Raw genomic sequence first — 23,059 nt, forward strand, 5'->3', positions numbered from 1 at the left:
TTAGAGAGATTCTCTCATTCTAGATATGGGTGGGGCAGGAATGAGGGTAGGAAGGGCCAGTGACAAAAGGGGGAAGGGCAGGTGGGACAAATTAATAATGGTGGGGAAACAAATATCAAAAAGGAATCTCCCTTTATACCTGCCTGGTTTTGAAAACCAGGGCTGTTACCATAGGCCTTATGATTTGGAAGCTCAGAAATGGCTTCATTCACTAATTCGACAAAAATTTTTCGGTACCACTCATATGCAAGACAATGTGCCAGAAGAAAGAGGGGTTATTTTCATACAGGAGATGTCCCTGCACTCACAGGAGAAAAGATACGCAAATAAACAGCTATAATACAATGTGGTGTAATGTCCATAGGAGACAGATCCAAATTCATTTGTATGGAATTCAGGGCAGCGATAGCTACCGTTGCTCCCCTTTTAGATTGTATTACCGGCCTCACTCTTTACCTCTCCTTATATCCATGCCTTTGGACCTGTGATTTTGCATTTCCTTCCCATCGTGGGGCACACTAGCTAGTTCTTGACCTTCGGTTGGTCCACATGACTTAATTAGGCAGAATGTGGGGCAGAAATGAAGGTGTGCCAGTTCCAGACTTACACCTCCCAAGCCCTCCATGTTTCTACTTGTGTGTCTTGACTATGAGGACAGGCCCGACACTAGATGCAGAGGCAGAAGCCTGCACGCTGACGCTCCAGCTCCACGCTTGCTGAAGAGTCCATTGTCGTAAACCCCTTACTCTATCATTCAGAGCAATTCGACTTTTCTATCAAACTAATACAGAAACTTGGCAGCTGTACGTGGGTGCCGCCATGACACAACCCTACCCAGTGGCGTGGGTCTGGGGGACGAGGCAGATGGGATCCCGGCAGGACTTTGGGGAGATGGTTAGTGAAACCTAAAAAGCCTGGATGAGGGTGCTAACAGAAGTCTAAAGAGCTTCCAAGGAGGCTGTCAAGGAAGGACCACGGAAGAGAGAGGGAAGCGTTATTGGAAGCTGTTGGAAATTTTGAGTATGAGTCGTACAGAGTTTAGCAAAACTGTTACCTGTGGCAACACGGAAAATTGCAAATGTACCTAAAGCTTGATCTAGCTGAGACTTCTGGGCAATGTTGAGGGTGACATCTGGCTTTTCCTAGCTGTCTAAAAGTAGAGAAGAGATGTAATTAACATAAAAAACAATTTATTCCAGGGGCACCTGGGTGGCTCAGGCAAGCATCCAACTTTGGCTTATAATCTCACAGTTCATGCCCCATGTCAGGCTCTGTGCTGACTGCTTGGAGCCTGGAGCCTGCTTTGGATTCCGGGTGTCCTCTCGCCCCTCCCCTGCTCACGCTCTTTCCAAAATAAGCAAACATTAAAAACATAAAAAATTACATATATTCCTTTTCCAAATGTGATTTGTAGGAAATATAAAGGCTCATAAGAGTCTCTTAGGCCAACAAATGTTTCCCATGCTGAGAAATGGCTTCCAGGTGAAGATCAAATCCAGGTTTTCTGTTCAAGAGCACGTAAAACGACAGTGCGTCCTTGGACATTTCAGACACATAAATGGCCCTCTAGAAGTCTCACAGGCATAATCTCCTAGACCCTGTGCAAGGTTTCTAAGAATCTCAGGGCCATTGTGCATCAGCCTCGCAGGGTGCCGCCCAGTGTAGAAAAAGGAAGGTCTCCAGCTGGATGGCTTTTGTGTAATGGAACGGATTATAAATGGATACTTCAGAACTCCACAGGTTTAATAAATTGTTACCAGTTTGGACAAGAAGAGTATAGAGGCCTTGGGATGCTGGATTTCTATGGGGCGAAGGCTGAGAAAATTATTCTGTCAACATGAACTACGTTTGTGCGAAAGGCAGGACTAAGAGCTCTGGCGAACCCCAGGGGCTGGGGTGTGTGTACATCTAAACCCTAACAAAGAACCCGCATAGTGAGTCTACTGGACATGTCCGAATCACTATGGATAAGGGACTGGCATATGCTTCTCACTCCCCCCTTCTGAATGGGAGTGGTGAGGTCATGCAAAACACCTATTTGGGATGAACAGGGTGGGTGGCTTCTCTCCAGTTCACAGGTCTGAAGACTGAGAAAGGGTACCTCAAAGACTCACCCAAGCGCTTCTTCGGCAACTGGACCTGGTGAGATGCGCTCCCTGACTCCGCTGTTACAATGGCTGTGAACTGGAGGTCCTGGGAAAGTAGTGTAGTTTGTATGAGAGGGATGAAGATTGCTGTGGCCAGAGGGTGAAGAGTTGCAACACCTTCCATCCCACTGTTTCTATTTTTTTCTTTCTGTATATTTTAAAAAGATTTTTAAATGTTTTTATTATTTTTTTAACAAATAGTTTATCATCAAATTGGTTTCCATACCCACTGTTCTTTTAAAACTGAAAGCGGGAGTCTTCCTTTCCTGCCCTTTGATAGGAAGTCTTGTGAAGAAATGATGCTACACACGGGGCTGCGGCCGAGCCAGAAATAAAAGGCAGTGCGGCCTCAGACATTCTTGGGACTGTTCACGTTAGAGCTTCAAGTGGTCACACAGTCTGTCCCAAAACACACCATGTGGTGAGAAGCCCCTCCCTCCCCACAGGACACGGCCAGGCCCTGAACCCCAAGGAAGAGATGCCTGGGCAGTGCCCCAGCCCCCTGCTGACAGTGGCTTCAGCACCCAGACTCCTGGCTGGATCCTGCCTGAATTCTGGACCCACAGACAACGAACATAATAAATGACCACTTTCTTAAGCCACTGAGTTTGGGGACTTACAATAGCTGATTATGTTTCTGGTAGGACTGCAATATATGAGAAAGCAGAGTTTAGATGAGACCATAATTTCATGTTCTGTTCACCTGGACCGGAAACAAACATTAAGTCAGCAATGAAGGATACCAATTTTTATTCCAGTGGAGTCTGCAAATATTTCAAACATGACCACTGCTTGAAGGTGCTATGCTGTTTACCGTATGTTCATTAATTTACATGAGTCACATTCAGTGTATTATTATTATTATTCAGAAATAGAGGACTTTATTTCCTATCCCTATGAAACATCATTTACTTATAAAGAGATTAATGAAACCATGAAATTGATGAAGATGTATGTTTCTTTATATTTTATTTACCATAAACATTAATAAGAGAATACAGCAAACACTGGAGAGGCTTTTGAATAATTTTTTGGATGTAAAGCTTAACACTTAAAACTATGCTTGCTCCCCCCACCCACCCCAAATCAACATGCAGATACCACTTATTTTCATATATGCAGACCCTAGAGCATTACAGACTCTTGTTTTAAAAGAGAGAGAATCCTTACCCTGTAACTTAAAACAATTTCACAAACTGCATGTGATCATGGTTTGATACCATCATTCATATAGTTCCTCAAGGTGAATATATTCACACAACATTCACATTAAAATCTGTGTTTTTAAACATCATTTTAATAAGCCAAACCACAAGAACCCAGGTTCTAGTTTTGAATGTGTTTATGCAGACTGCTGCTGAGCTCAAAGCATGCAGATATTCATGACCACCTAGATGAAGCTGGACATTGAAACTCCTTCAGTAGGTCCAATGATGCAACTTTTCACTCATCCCAAGTATCTCCATATTTGTTTACTTTGACTAGGAAAAAAAGCACAAATAATTGATGATTCCAAACAGTAGTAACTACAAGATATGATTTTAAGTTTGCTTTTATAATAAAAATTGTGTTTCATTTTGAATAAATGCACACGACAGAAAGGGGCTAGCCAGACTTTTTTTGCAAATTGAAGTTTGGACACAAATAGTGGTGCACTGTATCAAGAACTCGACATAAATATGTGACTCTCGTAACAAACTTATAAAGTAAACACAATCTCCATTTTAAGGGTGAGAAAACAGATTAGTAACTTGCCCAAGGTACAAAGCCTAACAAAGCAAACTGAACTGAAATCGGAACATAGGTCTGTTCGGGTCCAAAGTGTGGGTGCCTTTACAAGTCTGCAATACTAAGTGTGGTATGCTTTATAGCACATGCCAGAAAGTTACCAGGAAATAAAAAATAGTAACAAACATTTGAATTTTGTTTTTCACAAAAAGTATAGTGATAGAAATGGTCAAGTCTTCATGTTGTGGTTCACTCTTTTCTCCCATGAGCTGTAACACTATACAAGAAGGAAATGGTTTCCATAGCCCTACATTTTACATGAAATTACATTCTGAAACAAGCTCCTGTCTTCTTACTTTTAGCCTCTCTTCTACGCAGCTTTCATCCGTGGATTACAGCTCTTCAAATATTCGTAACAATGTAAGGGAGCTGCTGTCAAAGTATGGACTAGGGACTCTTTCTCCAAGCTTCATTAGGGAGTCTATTTAAATCTCTTTCATTATTATACTAAGATATTACATGCTGTCCCTCCTCATATTTTGCCTTTTCCCCTTTCACATCCTCATGAGTCTAAGGTAGTCTTCTAGAAGCTGTATGATAACGTGGTGCTATCACTACCCTGACAGCTGACTGATAATATGCTTCTGTTTCTGAAATTTCTCAGTCTTAATTTCTGATTTAGGTAAATGTCAATAAACATAATCAACACAAACTAAAAGTAAAAACCTCTGAAATGACATTTTCTGACCAGAGATGTCTTGGACAATGTCAAATTTTCTGTCTAGATTCTAAAACAGAATATTCTAAAAAAACAGAAAAAAATCAAACTATTTAACGGTTTTCTTTTAAATTATATAAAGCATACACACACACAGATTTCTTTTTACAAAGAAAAAACTTATTTCACATTACTGTGTCATATAATTGGACTTCATGACCATTCAGCCAGAACCACCAATGTCAGAATCCAGCAAATGCCAAAGATCTACCGTATTTCCTTTTGTTACCCTTTATTACTAGGGCCCAACCACAACACTCCTTATCTGATACATCAAGGTACGGTACGATGTTGTGGAGAAAAAAGATTACAGAAACAAGAGAAATGCTACTGCCTGCCCTCATGGAGCTTACAGTCTAAATCCCCCAATTAATTAGTGGAACGAAGTACCAGTAAGTCTTTACATATTACAAAGTAATGGCCACTTAAATGCATAATGTTTATGCTAAAGCTTCTTTAATGATAAACATCAAGTATTTTTTATTACAAATGTATTTGAAAGCTGGATTTTACACTATTAATACGACAGCAATATTATCTGACATTGTTAGAAAAACAATTCTAAACGAAGCAACCATTACTAACTAGAAATAAAATTGGTTCTACGGGGCACCTGGATGGCTCAGTCTGTTAAACACTCAACTTTGGCTCAGGTCACGATCTCTTGGCTCATGAGTCTGAGCCCTGCACTGAGCTCGGTGCTGACAGCTCAGAGCCTGAAGCCTGCTTCTTAAGGACTGTGTCTCCCTCTCTCTCCCCCTTCCCCGCTCATGCTTCCTCTCTCTCTCAAAAATAATAAACAAATAAAAAATTGATTCTAAAAGAACAATCATAATAAAAACTACTAAAGACTTTTATGTATTTTTGCATTCTTTGTGGTACGTGACTCTCAAAAAGGTACCTGGGACGTCCTTCCTTTTTTTAAAAGTAGTAAACAAAAAGCCTTGAAACTATGACATGCTCTCTAAAATTCCTCAAAAAAGACATAAAATTCTATACTGAAATAGGTACAAACCCCTATTCAAAATGCCTTCTTCCATTAGGGGTAAACTTCTGTGTCAGAAAATTTACTTTAGGTAATGTATAGCAGTTCCAAAAGGAATGAAAAAGAAACCGTGATTTTAAAATTTATAATTATAGAATAAAAGTATCATTGGAAAAAAAAAAGGTCAAACTCCTCTTTTGGAAGTGCCCTAAAAGCTGGTTTGTAAGGCACATAGCTCATTCCAATTTCACAAAACATGTAAGAAAATCAATTTCACTACTCAATCATGAGTCTCCCATTCTGCTAAAAGTGCATTACAGCCCATTATCAACTTCAAGTCACCAGGCATGGTTTTATGCAATAGATGCATCGTTGAGAAAACATTATCAAGCCCCAAGGTGACTTCTGGTAAGAGAAAACATTCAAATAGATTTATAATTTCTACAACGTGTTAAAACTAGTCTCATGGTCTTAAGTCCCACTACCATCTGGACTTCATTATTTTCTAACACAAATGGTCTCTGGAACACCTTAGAAAAGGAAAACCTTTTAACTGATAGCTATTCTTTTTTTTAATGTTATTTTGTTAATTGCTTGAGGAATTAAATCACATATTAGTATAATTAATGTTTTAAACTAATGGTGCAGTTTCCAATCCTAAAGAATAAAGTGATTCAGACTAAACTATCATACCTTCTTTTTTTGGCATTCTTTCCTGCATAGGCCTTACTGAGGGGTCAGTCTTATGTGTTAAAGTTACTTCATATGACTCTCTGTTCTTATTCCTTAATTCCTCATATGTAATATTTTTTCTTTTAGGACTTTCTTCAGGGTTGGGATCAGGTCCTAAAACAACAAACAGTTAATAAATGGTGACAAAAGGATTTGAATAAATCCAAAGCAACTAAATCTTATAAATGCTTCTTACCTACAATAAAAACAGAATAAAGGATCAAATTTTACCACCATTCCAAAGGTACTACATTTTCTCCAAGATAATTACAAAACTAAAATTGACTTTCTCTTACACTTTTAAGCTTTTATTCTAAAATTTAAAACCAACATAAAAAAATTAAAAAGAAACCACGGCCAGAAAAATGGATACCATAATGTATATGCCAGCAAAATTTATCCTCAGTAAAATGCTACTTTTTAAACTGGAAAATTATTCACATTTTTTAATATAAACATAGCCTACCCATGACAAAAATGGACAAAACCTGACACAGTACATATGTTACTTGGTATAGTTAAACGTTCCTATAACCAGACTCTACATGCAAATGACTATATTAAAAAAAACGGACCATCTTTATACTCAAAAACACTTGAAAATACCTACTGAAAAGCATGAAAGATAGCCTTTAATGACAGCATGCACCATGTTTACTCAGATCTAATAGATGCAACACGAAGGCAGAAAAAAGCAGCAATGATAATTTTGGCTGGGGAACCAGCATTTATTCTTTCTCTCTCCCAAGGAGAGTCAAGGTAGGAATACGTATCATTAAAGAGTCATATACTCATGTAAAAATCAGGAAAGTTACTCTTGATATTAGATGACAGGGACAAATATTAAACACAGTTTACAAAATTTATAACCAGAAAGACATAGAAGCATTTTAAAACAAATTAACCCACTGCTAACATAACATTCAGTCAACAACTACTTAACTTACAAAAGTCTTACACATCACCACCAAAATTTTACATAGATATTGGGCATATCATTTTATTAACATAATCATATTAATTAAAATAATTTTTAAAAAGCAGGTTTTTTTCTCAGTGGGATTTAGAACGCTACAGGAAGACCTCAGTAAATAATCAGAATCTTCAAATCAACATAACTATACATTAAATGTCTTCAACCATAACCTTTTATTTTGCTTCAAAGTATACCGTATTGATACAAAGCAAAAAGGCTTTAAATTTCTACTAATTAGTCTGAATACTATATACCTTTCTTGAAAACTAAATTTTTCCTAAAAGAAAGAAAGCAAAGAAAAATATCATAAACTTATATTGGGTTTAAAAAGGACTTACATTTCATTAGTAATGAGTAGTTATTAAATTCATTTCCCTTCACCAGAAGTGGTATTTTCTAAATTGTGAAGGAGACAGTGTATGCTAGATTATTAGTCAGGAACCCAAAATTCTCATTCCCACTTAGCTGACAATCACTGCATGTCCTTGGGCAAATCACTAAGCTTCTCTGAATCCTGGTTTTTCTCAATTTTGAAATATACAAGTTTGACTAGATGATCTATCTACCTCTAAAGTTCCTTCCAGGTCTAATACTTTTTCTCACCAAAAAGAATATTTCTTTGTGCTGAAATTGTGACAAATAATGGAAACATAAATCAGAAGATTAGGGAGAATTTTTTCCACTTAAAAAAGCCCAATGAAAATATTCTGCACTGTGCAGGGAGCATGATTTACGACTTTGGGAAGGTTATAAAGAGCTGGAAGGAATAAAATATAAAACAGCACTGATTTAAATCTACCTCTCATAAACTATCTATGATAAGTCTCCTAACAGCTATGAAGGAGAGCCTTCTACTTTGAAAGATTAATAACTCTCAATTTCTGGTAAAAGCAAGCAGAACTCAATCGGCAGGCAGGACTTAACCAGAAGGGGAGAGTGTCCTGGTACAGGGAGGACAGCATCTGGGGGCAAAGCAGAGGCGGCCACGACCGGCCCATGTGGAGAGAAGTCAGAATAGCAACCTTGATTTAGAGAAGGGGCCGAGAGAGCAGAGCAGCAGACGGATAGATGGCTCTCTGGAGAACACAAAATATATCGAAGCATGGCCTTTGCTGTAGTCTGCAGGCAGATACCACTGGGCATTTTGTCTGTTTGCATTTATTTGGAAAAGGAATTAGGTAACATGGAATGGAATTTTCCAATGCAAATGGAAGATGAAAATCATTACAAAGGAAGAGGTGATGGATGGCCAGAATCCAAGCAGAATGGATTTGGACTTGAGAGACTGGCAAGGTGAGAGATGCAGCAAGCAACAAGAACAGCTGCCTCTGAAGATAAAAGAACGACCTGCCCTCTCCTCATCTGCCTGCCTCCCTCCCTTTCTAATTGGGAGGTCGTTTCCAACCATTCAGGGGAAAAAAGTCAAGGCTCTCAACCACTTTCATCCACTTAAGAATGTCTTTAATTATTTTAACTTCCATTCTCTCGTCTCTTCTAATCCGAAAGGTTAACTACTACTCACCACCCCCACACCATCCTGCTCTAAAGCAATGCAGGCCAGTGTCATTCTCTGTAACGATCAGAATGTTCTGTATCTGCACATTCCAACAAGGTAGCCACTAGCGCATGTGGCAACTAAACAACTGAAATGCTTACAAAGCAAGTGAAGAACTGATTTTTCATTTTGATTTAATTTTAATTAATTTAAATAGCTACATGTATTTAGTGGCTCCTTTATATCCTGACCTACCGAGAACCCCTTCTACAACCTCTGGAACCCTATGTGACTTATAATCAACTTCTCTATCCCACTGTTTCCTCCCCCTCCCTTTAACTTAGACATGGATCCAAATGTCTCCCAGCTTAAACAACGAAAACTCAAATGTTCCTTTAACCTTGTTTGTTCCTCACAGTTACTGGTTTATGGTATTTGCATCAAAGGAAGTGCTTTCAAAGAACATTCTATCTACAATCCCTTATCCAAACCTTTATAGTCAGAAACGTTTCAGAATTCGGTTTCTCGGATTTTAGAAAAATGTCATATAGTACATGGCCCTTATATTACTTAATATCATTCTATTCAGGGATCTGAAGCAGCAATGCATAAGCAAACATTAATATTTCTACAACAAAATGCAGGAAAACCAGATTTAAGATAAAGAATACAAATAGACTTATGTCAGTGTAGGTCAGGGTCTGAAATGAATTAAGTCAGATTTTTTCATCAGTTTAATTATTAAAAAAGCTTTGTAGGGGCGCCCAGCTGGCTCAGTTCATAGAGCAGGCTACTCTCGATCTCAGGGTCGAGAGTTCAAGCTCCGTGTTAGAAAAATAAGTAACAAATTTAAAAAACTAAAGCTTTGTGGCTGTCAGAGCTATTTGGATTTTAAGATTTTAGATAAGGAATTGCAAACCTGTACTTTCTAATTCTTCACTTTCCACCGCAAACTAGATTCAAAGAACAAAGGAAGGAAAACGAATATCTGTTGAGAGCCCATTTCTTGCCAGGCATTACCTCTGATTATTTCATCTGATTCCAAAAGTTCTTTAAGAGAGGTATTATCATCTCCATTCGGGAGATCAAGAAACTGAAGGATCACAAATTAGTTACTTGCCTAAAGTCACATAGCTAGCCAATGTCAATCATTCAAATCCAGGCCTTAATCCAAAGGTGACGGTGTTTCTCTTACATTCTGTGATCTTCAAAGCTAGTATTTACACAAACTTCACAAAGCATTTTCGTTTTCTCACTTGACAACAGTTCTGTAAGGCAGGTAATTATTATTTTTCTCACATTATAGACAAAAAAGCTGAAAGCCTTTAAGACTAGCCTAACAAGTGTAACCTCTTTGAAGCCTCCCTGAGGCCCAATTTACCACTTCTTTGCTAGATCACTAAACACTGTTAGTATTTTCGATTAATGGGACATATTAGTAAGTTTTCCTTGTATTTCTATACCTTCTAATAGTCTAAGAGACTTTCTTGGGGACAAGAACCAGGTCTTATTCATCTATCTTCTTCCAACCTAGCTGAGTGCTGGACACCTACTGGACTTAAAAAATGTAGAATGAATGAAGAAACAAATGAACAAACAAACATGCTGAGTTTAGGCTGATGGTGGAACATACAAGTGATATCCAGCAGAAAAGGTCATCAAAAGTTTATACATACGTTGGACCATAAAATGTTGAAATTCATTTCAAGAGAAGTTTCTACCTTGGGCAATATGATCAGTAATACCAGTGGGAGTAGATTCATTCATAGAAGCACTGAATGGAATTGGCTCATAATGAGGAAGCATCTCTTTTTCTATGTTGTCAGCTGCTGGAGATGTCACAAAAGATGAATGACCACTCACATTTGAGTCATATTTTGACTTCTGAGAATAGTGCCTGGAATTCAAATCGTTAAGAAACACACCTTAAAAAGTGTGTTAGGATATAAAAACCAGTTATCTTATTTTCTAAAGGAATCATATAATTTTAACACGGTCATTTGTAATAGCAAAAGAAGTCTGTTTCTCTCTACCACAAAAACCTTGAAAATGTTCTGACCCATTAATACAATTTAAAAACTGTCACTCTTAATATAGAAGAAAAGTGTATCTCCAATTTTCTAATTCCTAAGCTTCAGAGATCAATTTCATGTGTTTAAAGTCTGTAGAAAAAAGTTCTTCAAATCAGAAAGTGTGTCCAGTTCCCACATTAACTGGAAAGTTACTGCCATAGCTAACAGGCCATAAACACTACTTTGCTAAGGCAGATACCTAAGGATTACTAGCATTCATGAAGTTTATCATTTATAACAATTTATCTATTAAATCTACTTCATGACATTGTTATTTATCTACCTATCCAGATGGACAGGGTTCATTTATTTAAACATAATTAAAACAAAAATTTGAAGAATATATATACATAACAGAAGGATTAAGAGATGGGAGTGATAAAATTTGGGAATTCAAAAGAAAAATCCAAAATATAGTAATCAAAAGTGTTTGCCAAATTAAAATCCTTTATTCTGGGCTAAGTATTCCCAGTAGGATGCAGCTCTAAATAAACAAAGGTAGGGGTGCCTGGTTGGCTCAGTTGGTAGAGCATGGAGACTCTTCATCTTGGGGTCATAAGTTCAAGCCTCACGTTGAGGGTACTTTACTCAAATAAATAAAATTTTAAAAAGTAAGTAAAAACAAAAGCAGACACATTTTACTCTAATTAAAACAAAGTTTTAGCTTCCTGGAAAATGTCAAGTTTCCAATGGTCTTTCAAGTTAGGCAATGCTTTGTGCCCTCAATCATGGTGATATCCACTTGTAATTTTTTAGTTGAACTTAAAAACCTTTAATAAAAATCAGTTTGGCCTACCCAGATGGTGAAGATCGCCGTGCCTGTCCTGAGCGTAAAGCTTCTCCAAGAGGAGAATTCTCAAGATTCTTGAACTTCTCTTGGCAAGTTTTCACGTAAGAAAGCTTTCCCGCAAAATATCCCATGATACAAGCAACTTATTTGTAAAAACAAACAAAAAATGTGACTCAATGTGCATATTTAGATAAAAATCTCTCCTAGAAGGAAGCTTGTTAAGAAATGTGATCCTGAATAGAGGTCGTGGGTATGGTAAGACTAAGATTTCTCAAAATAATGTTACAAGTACCATTATATCAGCTTCAGAGTAAACAGAGTCTAAAGATACAATTCACTTTCACAAAATAAAATCCAAAATAAAATTGCTTCCAGATATATAAATTCTGTTTTCTAATTATTAACATAGAAAGGGAAGATGTAGTAAAAGTATAAGGAAATGTGGACTCAAAACAGAGTTCTAGCCTAATCACAAGGACTTCAGGCCATTTCTTTTCCTGTAAAATGAGAATCCTACTGTTTGACATGCTAATTTCATAAAACTGTTTTTAAAATTAGGTACTTGCCTTAAAATAATCCCTTAAAATAATAAATTATGAAGTGATACCTAAATGTGGCTACTGGTGTGTCATTGTGTTTTATTTCCAATATAAAAGAGAGGCTAACCTGGTAAGATTCATAAAAAAGCCTCAGGTGCTCTTTTTCTTAAAGCAATTTATTAGCTTCTTTCCTATAAACCATACTATAATATGTATATTATGTAAGCATGTATATGTATATATACATATACATACATATATGTGTAATACTAAAGTAAATTATGCTTACTTACACTTTAAAATGCAAAGAGATTTTTAAAAGACTTAATTTTAAGACAGTTTGGTTCATCAGCACTTAACAACTTTCTTTCCTCATAAACCAACAGAATTTATTTTAAAATACCGTATCACTACAAATTACTTAAAAGTAATAGTTTTATTATATTATAAAGAAAAAAGATCCTCCTTCTAGTAACTTGTGATTCTTTTTTTTTTTTTTAGTAACTTGTGATTCTTAAGGCTAACAATAAAATGTCCAGGTAGTCAGGCGATTCAATGAAAAGCTTAAATAAACTAGTCAAAAGAAATAAACCAAATCATTGTTAGGAGTTAGATGAAACAAAACATTTGGTAAAAACTAATTATTTTACTTAGGTAAGAAAACTAGGGTTGTTCAGGGGCGCCTGGGTGGCTCAGTCAGCTAAGTGCCTGACTTTGGCTCAGGTTATGATCTTGCAGTCCACGAGTTTGAGTCCTACATCAGCTTCTGTGCTGACAGCTCAGAGCCTGGAGCCTGCTTCGGGTTCTGTGTCTCCCTCGCTCTCTGCCCCTCCCCCACTCATACTGTGTCTCTCAAAAATAAATAAATGTCAAAAAATAAAAGTAAAAAAAAAAAAACTAGGGTTGTTCATACTTACATATAAGCTTAGGGATGGAACCATATTTGGGATGACTTGAGAGGATTCCTAAAGATAAAAGAGTAGATACTTGTTAGTAACGCTGCTAGAAATATACACATTTACATAATTAAGAAATTTTGTCTTTTATTAAAATAAAATACGCTTATGCCAAGTTTATGCTGAGAGTACGTAAGAAAATTTGGGGTGCCTAGGTGGCTCAGTTGGTTAAGCATCCGACTTCAGCTCAGGTCATGGTCTCACGGTTTGTGGGTTTGAGCCCTGCATCGGGTTCTGTGCTGGCAGCTCAGAGCTTGGAGCCTGTTTCAGATTCTGTGTCCCCCTCTCGCTCTCTGCCCCTCCCCCGCTCATGCTCGCTCGCTCCCTCTCTCTCAAAAATAAATAAAAACCATAAAAAATTTTTTTAGAAAGTATGTAAGAAAATGACACAAATAAGAAAACTATTTCTGTGAAGCATAATCTGGTCTCTTCTGTGAGACAAAAGTAATTAATCTGGAATTGTAGCATAAAGATATATCTGTTTCTCAGCAGCTTTGGGCAACCCACAAAGATAAAAGGAAAAATCAGTATGGACTACCTTTAAATACTACCTGACAACATTAGCTCTCTCCATAGCCCAGAGAAGTTTAAAGCCATAACTGTTTAAACTAGAGAACCAAAGGTGCCTGGGTGCTCGGTCGGTTAAGCGTTGGACTCTTCATTCCGGCTCAGGTCAGGATCTCAGTTTGTGAGTTTGAGCTGTGCATTCAGATTTGCGTTGACAGTGCAGAGCCTGCTTGGGACTCTGTCCCTCCCCCACTAGTTCTTGCTCTCAAAAATAAATAAACCTCTTTTTAAAAGAGAGAACCAAGTAAATCCAGTATCGACAGAAAAATGAAATCCAAAGACTCATTTACAATCTATCAGCATAGGTGAATTTAACAAGATCACTAGAAATATAAAGTCAACACACAAAAAACATATGTATTATTTCTACATACCAAAGACAGACAAACCAACCAAACCTTTTTGAATGAGACAAAAACCATCAAAGATCCAGGAGCAATCTAGTGAAAATTTCAAAGATTTGTACCCTGCAAACTACAAAACTTACTGACAGAAATGAAAGCTAAATGGAGGAATACACCATGTCCATGAAAGACTAAATACTGTAAATATGGCAATTCTCCATAAATTCAATGCAATCCTGATTAAAAATCAAAGACTGTGTTCCCAGAAGTTGAAAAGCTTATTCTAAAAATCACGTGGAAATACAAGAACAAGGCAATATTGAAAAACAACAAAAAATTGGAAAAAGTGCAAGGATAGATATACGGACCAAAACCAGGAGTCCAGAAACAGACAAACACACAGTCACTTATGAAAAAGGCAACACTGCATGCAGTGAACAAAGACAGTGCTTTCAAAATACGGTGCTGAGTCACCTTCACGTACAAAAGGGGGTAAATGTACCTTGACCCTACCTCATACAACACAGGCATGCATACCTCAGAAATACTGCAGGTTCAGTTCAAGAGCACCATGATAAAGCGAGTTATCACAAAAAAGCAAGTCAAATGACGTTTTCTGTTTTCCAGAGCATGGATAAATGTTTATGCTATACTGTAATCTCTCTTTTTTTAACATTTTATTTTTGAGAAACAGACAGAGCATGAGCGGGGGAGGGGCAGAGAGGGAAACAGAATTTGAAACAAGCTCCAGGCTCTCAGCTGTCACCAAAGAGCATAACGCGGGGCTTGAACTTGAAAACCGAGACATCATGACCTGGGCTGAAGTCAAACACTCCACCAACTGAGTCACCCAGGCACCCCTGTAATCTTAATATTAAGTGTACAATACTAAGTGTACAATTTTTATGTCTATAAAATAAAATACTTTATTGCTAAGAAATGCTATCCATCGTCTGAGCCTTTAGAGAACTGTAATCACTGATCACTGTAACAATATAATAAGGAGAACATCTGAAATATTATGAGAACTGCCAAAATGTCAGAGATGCAAAGTGAGCAAATGCTATTGAAAAATGGTGCCGGTAAGACTTTTTCAGAGGACGGTTGCCACACACCTTAGATTTGTAACGAGTTAATACCTGTGAAGTGCAATAAAGCAAAGCACAATAAAACAAGATATCCCTATATTTGAAAACAATTTCAGATACTTGAAAACTTAGGTAGGAAAGAAAAATAAAGCCTATAGAAAAAGACGTAAGAGATTCTTCATGTTCTTTTAATACACAAAGATCTTAGAGCACAAAGAACCCTCATCATAAAAAAATATGATAAATTAGACTCAATCATATTGAGAACTAGTTAATCAGTGGGAAAAAATAATCACAATACATACATCTGACAAGATTCACTTCCAGAACATACAGAGAACTCTCACAAAACCAACAGAAAAGGAAAACTGAATGGAAAAGTGGACAATAGGCTTGGACAACTTCACAAAAGAATATATTCAAGTGAGCTAAAAACAAAAGAAAAGGTCCTCAACTTGATCCGCCATCAGAGATGCAAATTAAAACCACAACGCAATCAGTATCACTATTCACTCACCACAATGGCTAAAATTCAAAAGACGTGAAAACAGCAAGTGTTGGGAGATAATGTGACACAAATAAAACTCCACCAATAAATTGGTGTGAGAGTGTAAATAGATCTAAACAATCTAGAAAGCTTGGAAGTATCTACCAAAGCCAAATATATACATAATCTACAACCCAGCAAAATGTCTACCAAAAGATGTGGTCTTTATTCATAACAGAACTATCTGTAATAGTCAAAACAGTAAACTACCCAACTGCCACTGTACAATAGGATGGATATACTGCTGTGGCATATTTACACAGCAGAAAACTACATGGCAACGAGAATATATAATCTACAATTACATGCAACAATGTGGGCGAATCTAGTCATGTGCTGGAAAACCAGCTCTCCAAATAAATAGTCCTGATTTGTAATGATCAACTGCTGTGGAATAAATACTTGCACCATGACCAATGTCAAGCTATCAATGAATTAAAACTGGCTTGCCAAGTTCTTGAAAATTTAACCACCAGCCATCTGGAGGGGGTACAAGCCAGTTCCAGCATACCAATGAATCTCGTAACATTGAAAGAAGGTATACAAAAGAATACTTACTTGTATGATGTCATGTATACAAGGTATAAAAACAGAACTAAATTATGCTATTAGCCTCAGTTATACAAGTGAGATAAGGCGAAAAAGGAAGATGGTAACAAAACCTACTTTCATACAAAAGAGTTGTTCTTTCATTCTGTCACCAAATAGTTACATACAACTTACAACAGATGCTACATACTAGAAAGTAGGAATAAACAATGAACAAGATTCTCTCTTTACCACCTCACTGAGTTTTTACAGTCTAGACAGGGAATGAAGACAATCAGTACAGTGTGGTCTTAGTTATCCACTCAAATATTTGAGTATCTACTACATGCACTGTGGCCTTTTGTCAATGCCAGAGACAGCCGGTTTCCTAAAGGGAAGTAGCAAGAATAGAAGCAAATAGACTTGTTGGAGGTTAATTTAATACTCTTGACAATAGATGGTTGCATGAATTACAGAGGTTGTGCAGACGGAGGTAGAAAGTTTACAGAGATATTTAAGGGCTGGACTAGAATGGACATTTATTCCACAAGGCAAATATGGGATAGAAGTTAAGGATAATGTCTGAGCATCCTGGAAGAGTGGTAACCATTCAGACATGGGGAAAACAAGAGAAACTGATATGGGGGAAACGAACTCAGTTTGGGATGAAATAGGTCAGTCTGAGGAGCCTGTAAGGAGGGCCATCCATATAAAGACATGCAGAATATGGTTCTGGAGCAGGTGTCTAGGCTAGGGATAATCATGGGGATTTACAGCAAAACATGGTCGCTGAAGCTCATATTACTACTGGGTAACAGTGTATACACAGACTGAAGACTGAAAGTCAAAGATTAACTCTGAGGAACACAAGTGAAGGATGAAAACCCACATCAGAATATTAAGTACCAGCAGGTCTGAGATTTTTGTCTCAGTGCTAGCTACTAGAAATAGTGTATGGTACATATCAGACACTCAAAAAAACATGCAAAAACAGGGGAGGTGCCACAGGCAGGAGAAAAATCAAAATATGCTGTCACAGAAGCCAAGAAAAGAGAATGTCTCAAAGACTAGTTAAAGTCGTATAACCAGCGAGAACAAAACTGCCCATGGGACTTAAGTAACAAGGTTTGTTGGTAACCATTCAAAGTTTTGGTAAATGTTAGGGGCACCTGGATGGCTCAATCGGTTAAGAGTCCAACTCTTAATTTTGGCTCAGGTCACGATCTCACGGTTCATGGGATTGAGCCCCCACGTTTGGCTCTGTGCCAACAGCATGGAGGCTGCTTGGAATTTGCTCTCTTTCAAAATAAATAAACTTAAAAGTTTTGGTACATGTTGGAACATATGCAGAATTTTTTGACACAGACCGCCTGGGTTAAAAGAAGTTAAGGAGCGCCTGGGTGGCTTAGTCGGTTAAGTGTCCGACTTTCGCTTAGGTCATGATCTCACGGTTCGTGGGTTCGAGCCCCGCATCAGGCTCTGTGCTGACTGCCAGCTCAGAGCCTGGAGCCTGTTTCAGAGTCTGTGACCCGCCTCTCTCTCTGACCTTCCCCTGCTCACGCTGTCTCTCTCTCTCTCCTAGAAATAAATAAAACATTAAAAAAAAAAAAAAAGTTAAAAGTGAGGTGCTCATTCATGAAGTCTGGCTTCAAATGCAAAGAGTTGGAAAGGGATGGAGGAAAGGTTTTTCTTTTTTGTGTTCTCAAGTTAAAACAGACCTGGATGTATTTAAATGTTTTGATGGTAAGAGAATGAGTAGTGATGGAGCAGCTAAGACTACGTTGAGTATGACACTGTGGATGCACACACATATAAAATGTTAGGCAATTTGATTAAATATGAAATGTCTTGATGGATTTTGGATTCCTTTTCTAAAGTCTTTTCCAATTTTTCTTTTCTTTAAATAATTTACTAACGTTTATTTATTTTTGAGAGAGCGAGAGCAAGCACGGGAGGTGCAGAGAGACAGGGAGACGAGGACCTGAAGTAGGCTCCATGCCGACACCAGAGAGCCCAACATGGGGCTCAAACTCACGAACTGTGAGACATGATTGGAATGGAAGTTGGACACTCAACCGACTGAGCCACCCAAGTACCCTCCAATTTCTTTTGTTGAGACTGACAACAAATCTTTAATACAGCAATAATAAAAACTCTTAATCTTGGGAAAGCTACCTGAGTAATGTATCAATGTTTTTTTATTTTTTATTCCAAATTATCAAAACCCTAAAAGTAACAACAAATTCTGACAGTTATTATATATGTTATATAATAAGCATTATCCCATAAGCTAGGTTAAATCATTTTCAGTGATTTAATCTTTCTAAAAAATGGATAATGGAATTCTACTGTAAGGTTCCAGGCTCAGACATGAAGGACAATTACAGAGGCAGATTCTGGAACAATATTGTCGATTATGGTAGGACTTTTGCAAATGAAACCACAGAGGCATAAATCGCCATTGATGACAAGTCAATTAATCACCAAACGGTGACTAAGAATCCAGAAAGATTTTAGCTGTAAGAAAAATCTGCCTCCTAAGTTACAGGTTCTAACATTGTCAGTGGGCTTCACCCTGTCCAGTAACAGTTCTGTCATGAAATATCTGCAACTAAAAAAGGGGATTTCTGCCTCAATCAGCTGTGTCATTAGTTATGTGTGGGAGAAAGGCATTTCTAAGCCAAGTAGGGTACTGGCTTCCGCAGCACATATACCAAGCCAAGCAGGAAAAACAAACAAAAACAAAACAAAAAAAAACCAAAACAGCAGGGGCGAGATTTTATTGCTAAAGTTAGAAGGTCTGTCTAACTGAGGAGGTACCATCTGATTCTCCAAACCACTACCACTTCTGCCTTAACCTTCAAGCTCTCCAGTCTCCTACCCTACTTAAGCCCAAAAGCTCCAGAAGTTTCTACCCTCTTCTGGGATACCTCATTCCAAGGATATAAAGTTCACGAAATAAATGTATTAAGCATTTAATTTTAACATATGGAGACTGAAAGATTTAAAACTTACACTCAATACCCACACACGAATACACCATAATATTCACGCCAAGAGAATCTGGGACAAAAAGTGTCCCCAGCCCCCTCTACTATAAGACAAAGCTCTGGTCCAAGGAGCGGGGGAGCACAGACCTTTAAGACAGTGTATGTGAATCATCTGGAGTTTGTTAAAACACAGTTTCCTGAACCCTACTCTGAGATTCTGATTAAGGAAATGCATGAATTTGCATTTCTAAAAAGATCCTAGGTGATAGTGATGTTGGTGGCCTTCCTAGACCAGGTTGGTCTACCTGTTTGCAAACCTTCTGCAGGTTTTTAGCTACTTTTTGCTCTTGGCCATCAAATTTCAAACCAAGACATCTGAGTCAGCGGGTCCATAGAGACATAACTCTCCTGATATTGTAGAAGTGTATCACTGAGCATGTTTAATATCATACATTACACTTTATCTAAAAATGAAAAAAATAACATTAAAAACATAATATCTAAAACGCTAAGTAAATTTGAAGTTTAAATATTTACCTTTACTAATTAATCCTTGAGTAATCAACATACTTGTTGCAGCCAAAGGCACAGCTACAGGAGAAAAAAGAATTTGTCAACATCAACAAAAGAACAGATTTTGTCTGAGTTCATCAGGATAAATGTGTATCAGTAAAACCATCTAGGAAGTATGTTGCAAATTAACATATTTAAAAAAGAATTTTCCATTTTTAAAAGCTGTATTACACAAGTCAATAAAAACAGAAAAACATTTTAAGCTTAAGAAAATATTACAACACATTAAACTATAATTCAAGAACCATGTAGATTTGGCTTTAAAAGAACCATTCATTAATATCATTTAAGACAACATACTGAATAGTGACCAAAAATTCTGTACTAGATAAAGGAGGAATACACTAATGAGAGGCAAGAAGTATAATTATAAATAGTAACAGCCACTACTGAATAATTACTCAATTCCATGGACCATGCTAAGTGCCTTATGTACATTTTCTCATTTACTTTTTACTACATCTCTGTAATATACAGTATTTTTTACTACCACCTTTTAAAGATAAAGAAACTGAAACTTAGAAATGTCAAGTAATTTGCTCATATAGCAAACTTCAATGGCAGGTTCCAAATTCTAATAGTCTGTCTCTCAAGCTTTCAAATTCTATAGTATGCTGTGTGAACCAAAACACAGAATGTATTTGTCTACAGTTATACTGTGACTGGGGCAAGAACAAGCATAAATTTTAAATACTCATGCTTTTTATTCTAAACCAGTAAATTCCTTAAAACTAAGTGAAATAGTGCATAATATTACAAAATATTAGTGTGTCAACTACATTAAAAAAAAGAAAATATCTACATACATATACATATTAATCCAGAGTGAAAAATCCAAAGCTCTCTATTATAATCTCAAAGGCACTCATAATTTAAAACTCACTTTTCAGGGCATCTGAGTGGCTCAGTTAAGTGTCTGACTTCAACTCAGGTCTTGATCTCACAGTTCATGAGCTCGAGCCCCATGTCAGGCTCTGTGCTGACACCTTGGAGCCTGGAGCCTGCTTCAGATTCTATGTCTCCCTCTCTCTCTACCCTGCCCCTGCTCACACTCTGTCTCAAAATTAAATAAATGTTAAAAAATTTTTTTGTTTTAAAAATCATTTTTCTATACCAGCACTGTCCAATAGAATTTTATGATGATGGGAGTAGCCTGTATCCATGATTTCCAGTTAGGTAGTATGCAGAAAAGGCTTAAAATATGAGCCCCAAGATTCATATCCTTTTATTTATTTATTTATTTATTTATTTACTGACTTACTTAAAAACTGTTTCTGGGGTGCCTGGGTGGCTCAGTTGGTTAAGCATCCGACTTCAGCTCAGGTCATGATCTCACGGTTTGTGGGTTCGAGCCCCGCATCAGGCTGTGCTGACAGCCAGCTCAGAGGCTGGAGCCTGTTTCAGATTCTGTGTCTCCTCTCTCTCTGACCCTCCCCTTCTCTCTCTCTCTCTCTCAGAAATCAATAAAATATAAAATAAATAAATAAATAAAAACTGGTTTTTTTTTTAATTTTTTTATTTTTTTTTATTTCTAGGAGAGAGAGAGAGAAAGACAGCGTGAGCAGGGGAGGGTCAGAGAGAGAGGGAGACACAGACTCTGAAACAGGCTCCAGGCTCTGAGCTGGCAGTCAGTACAGAGCCCGACGCGGGGCTCGAACCCACGAACCGCGAGATCATGACCTAAGCGAAAGTCGGACGCTTAACCGACTAAGCCCCCCAGGCGCCCCAATAAAAACTGTTTCTAATGTTTTATTGATTTTTGAGAGAGACAGACAGTACAAGCTGGAGAGGGGAAGAGAGGAAGGGAGACCTAGAATCTGAAGCAGGCTCCAAGTGGTAAGCACAGAGCCAGGTGCAGGGCTGGAACTCATGAACTTCGAGATCATAATGTAAGCCAAAGTCGGACGCTTAACCGACTGAGCTACCCAGGCACCCCGAGACTGATATCCTTAAGAAGAGCTCCTTACAAGGTCCTTGGCTGATGTTAAACAGTTCCCTACAAGTGATATAAAACTTTACCTGAATGGTAAGTGGCTCACTGTGCCTAAACTGCTAATGCAAATACACCTGCTTTCCTTCTAAGGGTCTGGAATTTTGGTACCTGCTAGACTGAGGGTAGTGTATGTGACCAGTTCCCAGTAAAAACCCCAGGCACTGAGTCTCTATTGAGACTCCTTGGCAGGTAACACTTCACTTGTATTACCCCAACTGCTAGCTGGAGAAACTTTCAGGCCCTTTTGCGTGTGACTCCCCTAGGAGAGGAGCCTCGAAGCCTCTGCTTGGTGTGTCTGGTCTCCTCTGGACTTCACCCCATTATTTCCTTTTGTTGATTTTGCTTTGTATCCTTCCTGCTGTTATTTTAAATTGAAGTAGCTACATGTGGCTGCTACACTGGACAGCACAGTTCCAGACCAGGGGCTGGGAAACATTCTGTAAAGAGCTGGATGGTAAATATTTTCGGTTTTGTGGGCCCAGGGTCTCTCTGTCCCATCTACTCAACTTTTAAAGCAAAAGCCCCAAGACAATACTAAACAAAGTAACAGAGATATATTCCACTAAAACTTTACTTATGGATGCAAAAATATAAATTTCATATGATTTTCACATGTAACAGAATATTTTTCTTTTGGTTTTTTCCAACTATTTAAAAATAAACATGGGTGGCTCAGTCGGGAAGTGTCTGACTTCGGCTCAGGTCACAATCTCATGGTTTGTGGGTTTGAGCCCCACATCGGGCTCTGTGCTAACAGCTAGCTCAGAGCCTGGAGCCTGCATCAGATTCTGTATCTCCCTCTCTCTGACCCTTCCCTGCTCATGTTCTCTCTCTCTCTCTCAGAAATAAATTTTTAAAAAAATTTTAAAAATTAAAAATAAACATGTAAACAGTAATCTAACCCACAGCCATACAAAAACAGATTTGGCCCTTAGGCTATGGTTTGCTCAACTCTGGTCTAGACTATATGAGCAATCTAAGAACTAAGGTAATTAAGATGTCCATATTATTAAAGGTTGCATGATTAAAATCCGTAATTTTGGAACAGGGATTAGCTTCACCATCAGAAATAATCAGCAGAAACCGTAAGGTTTGAATCCCTGGTCTACTACTTACAAATGGATTTTACCCTTGCTAGAAAAATGCTTTAAGATTCATTAAAATACCTTTAGGTATTATCATTTAAAGTTTTTTGAAGGATAAGTCCGTTTTAATTATAGCATCAGTACAT

At 37.7% G+C, this 23,059-nt stretch overlaps 1 protein-coding gene across 4 annotated transcripts in view; it reads right to left on the bottom strand.

Moving 5' to 3' along the window:
- Positions 1-2,880: 2,880 nt before the first annotated feature.
- Positions 2,881-23,059, bottom strand: part of OCIAD1 (OCIA domain containing 1) — a 28,144-nt gene continuing 7,965 nt past the window's right edge. For 2 of the 4 annotated variants that reach the window (XM_077757809.1, XM_077757810.1), the window contains exons 4-9: positions 19,800-19,853; positions 13,160-13,207; positions 11,710-11,845; positions 10,563-10,738; positions 6,332-6,484; positions 2,881-3,628 (exon numbers count right to left, since the gene is read on the bottom strand). In XM_077757809.1, coding sequence (XP_077613935.1) covers positions 3,591-3,628; positions 6,332-6,484; positions 10,563-10,738; positions 11,710-11,845; positions 13,160-13,207; positions 19,800-19,853 — 605 coding nt within the window. In that variant the 3' untranslated portion in view covers positions 2,881-3,590. Of the gene's footprint in view, positions 3,629-6,331; positions 6,485-10,517; positions 10,739-11,709; positions 11,846-13,159; positions 13,208-19,799; positions 19,854-23,059 lie in introns of all 4 variants that reach the window. The other 2 variants (XM_077757807.1, XM_077757808.1) reach the window with 2 other exon arrangements.

The sequence above is a fragment of the Crocuta crocuta genome, unplaced genomic scaffold (assembly GCF_008692635.1).
Source record: "Crocuta crocuta isolate KB4526 unplaced genomic scaffold, BGI_CrCroc_1.0 scaffold282, whole genome shotgun sequence".
In the NCBI taxonomy this organism is placed as follows: Eukaryota; Metazoa; Chordata; class Mammalia; order Carnivora; family Hyaenidae; genus Crocuta; species Crocuta crocuta.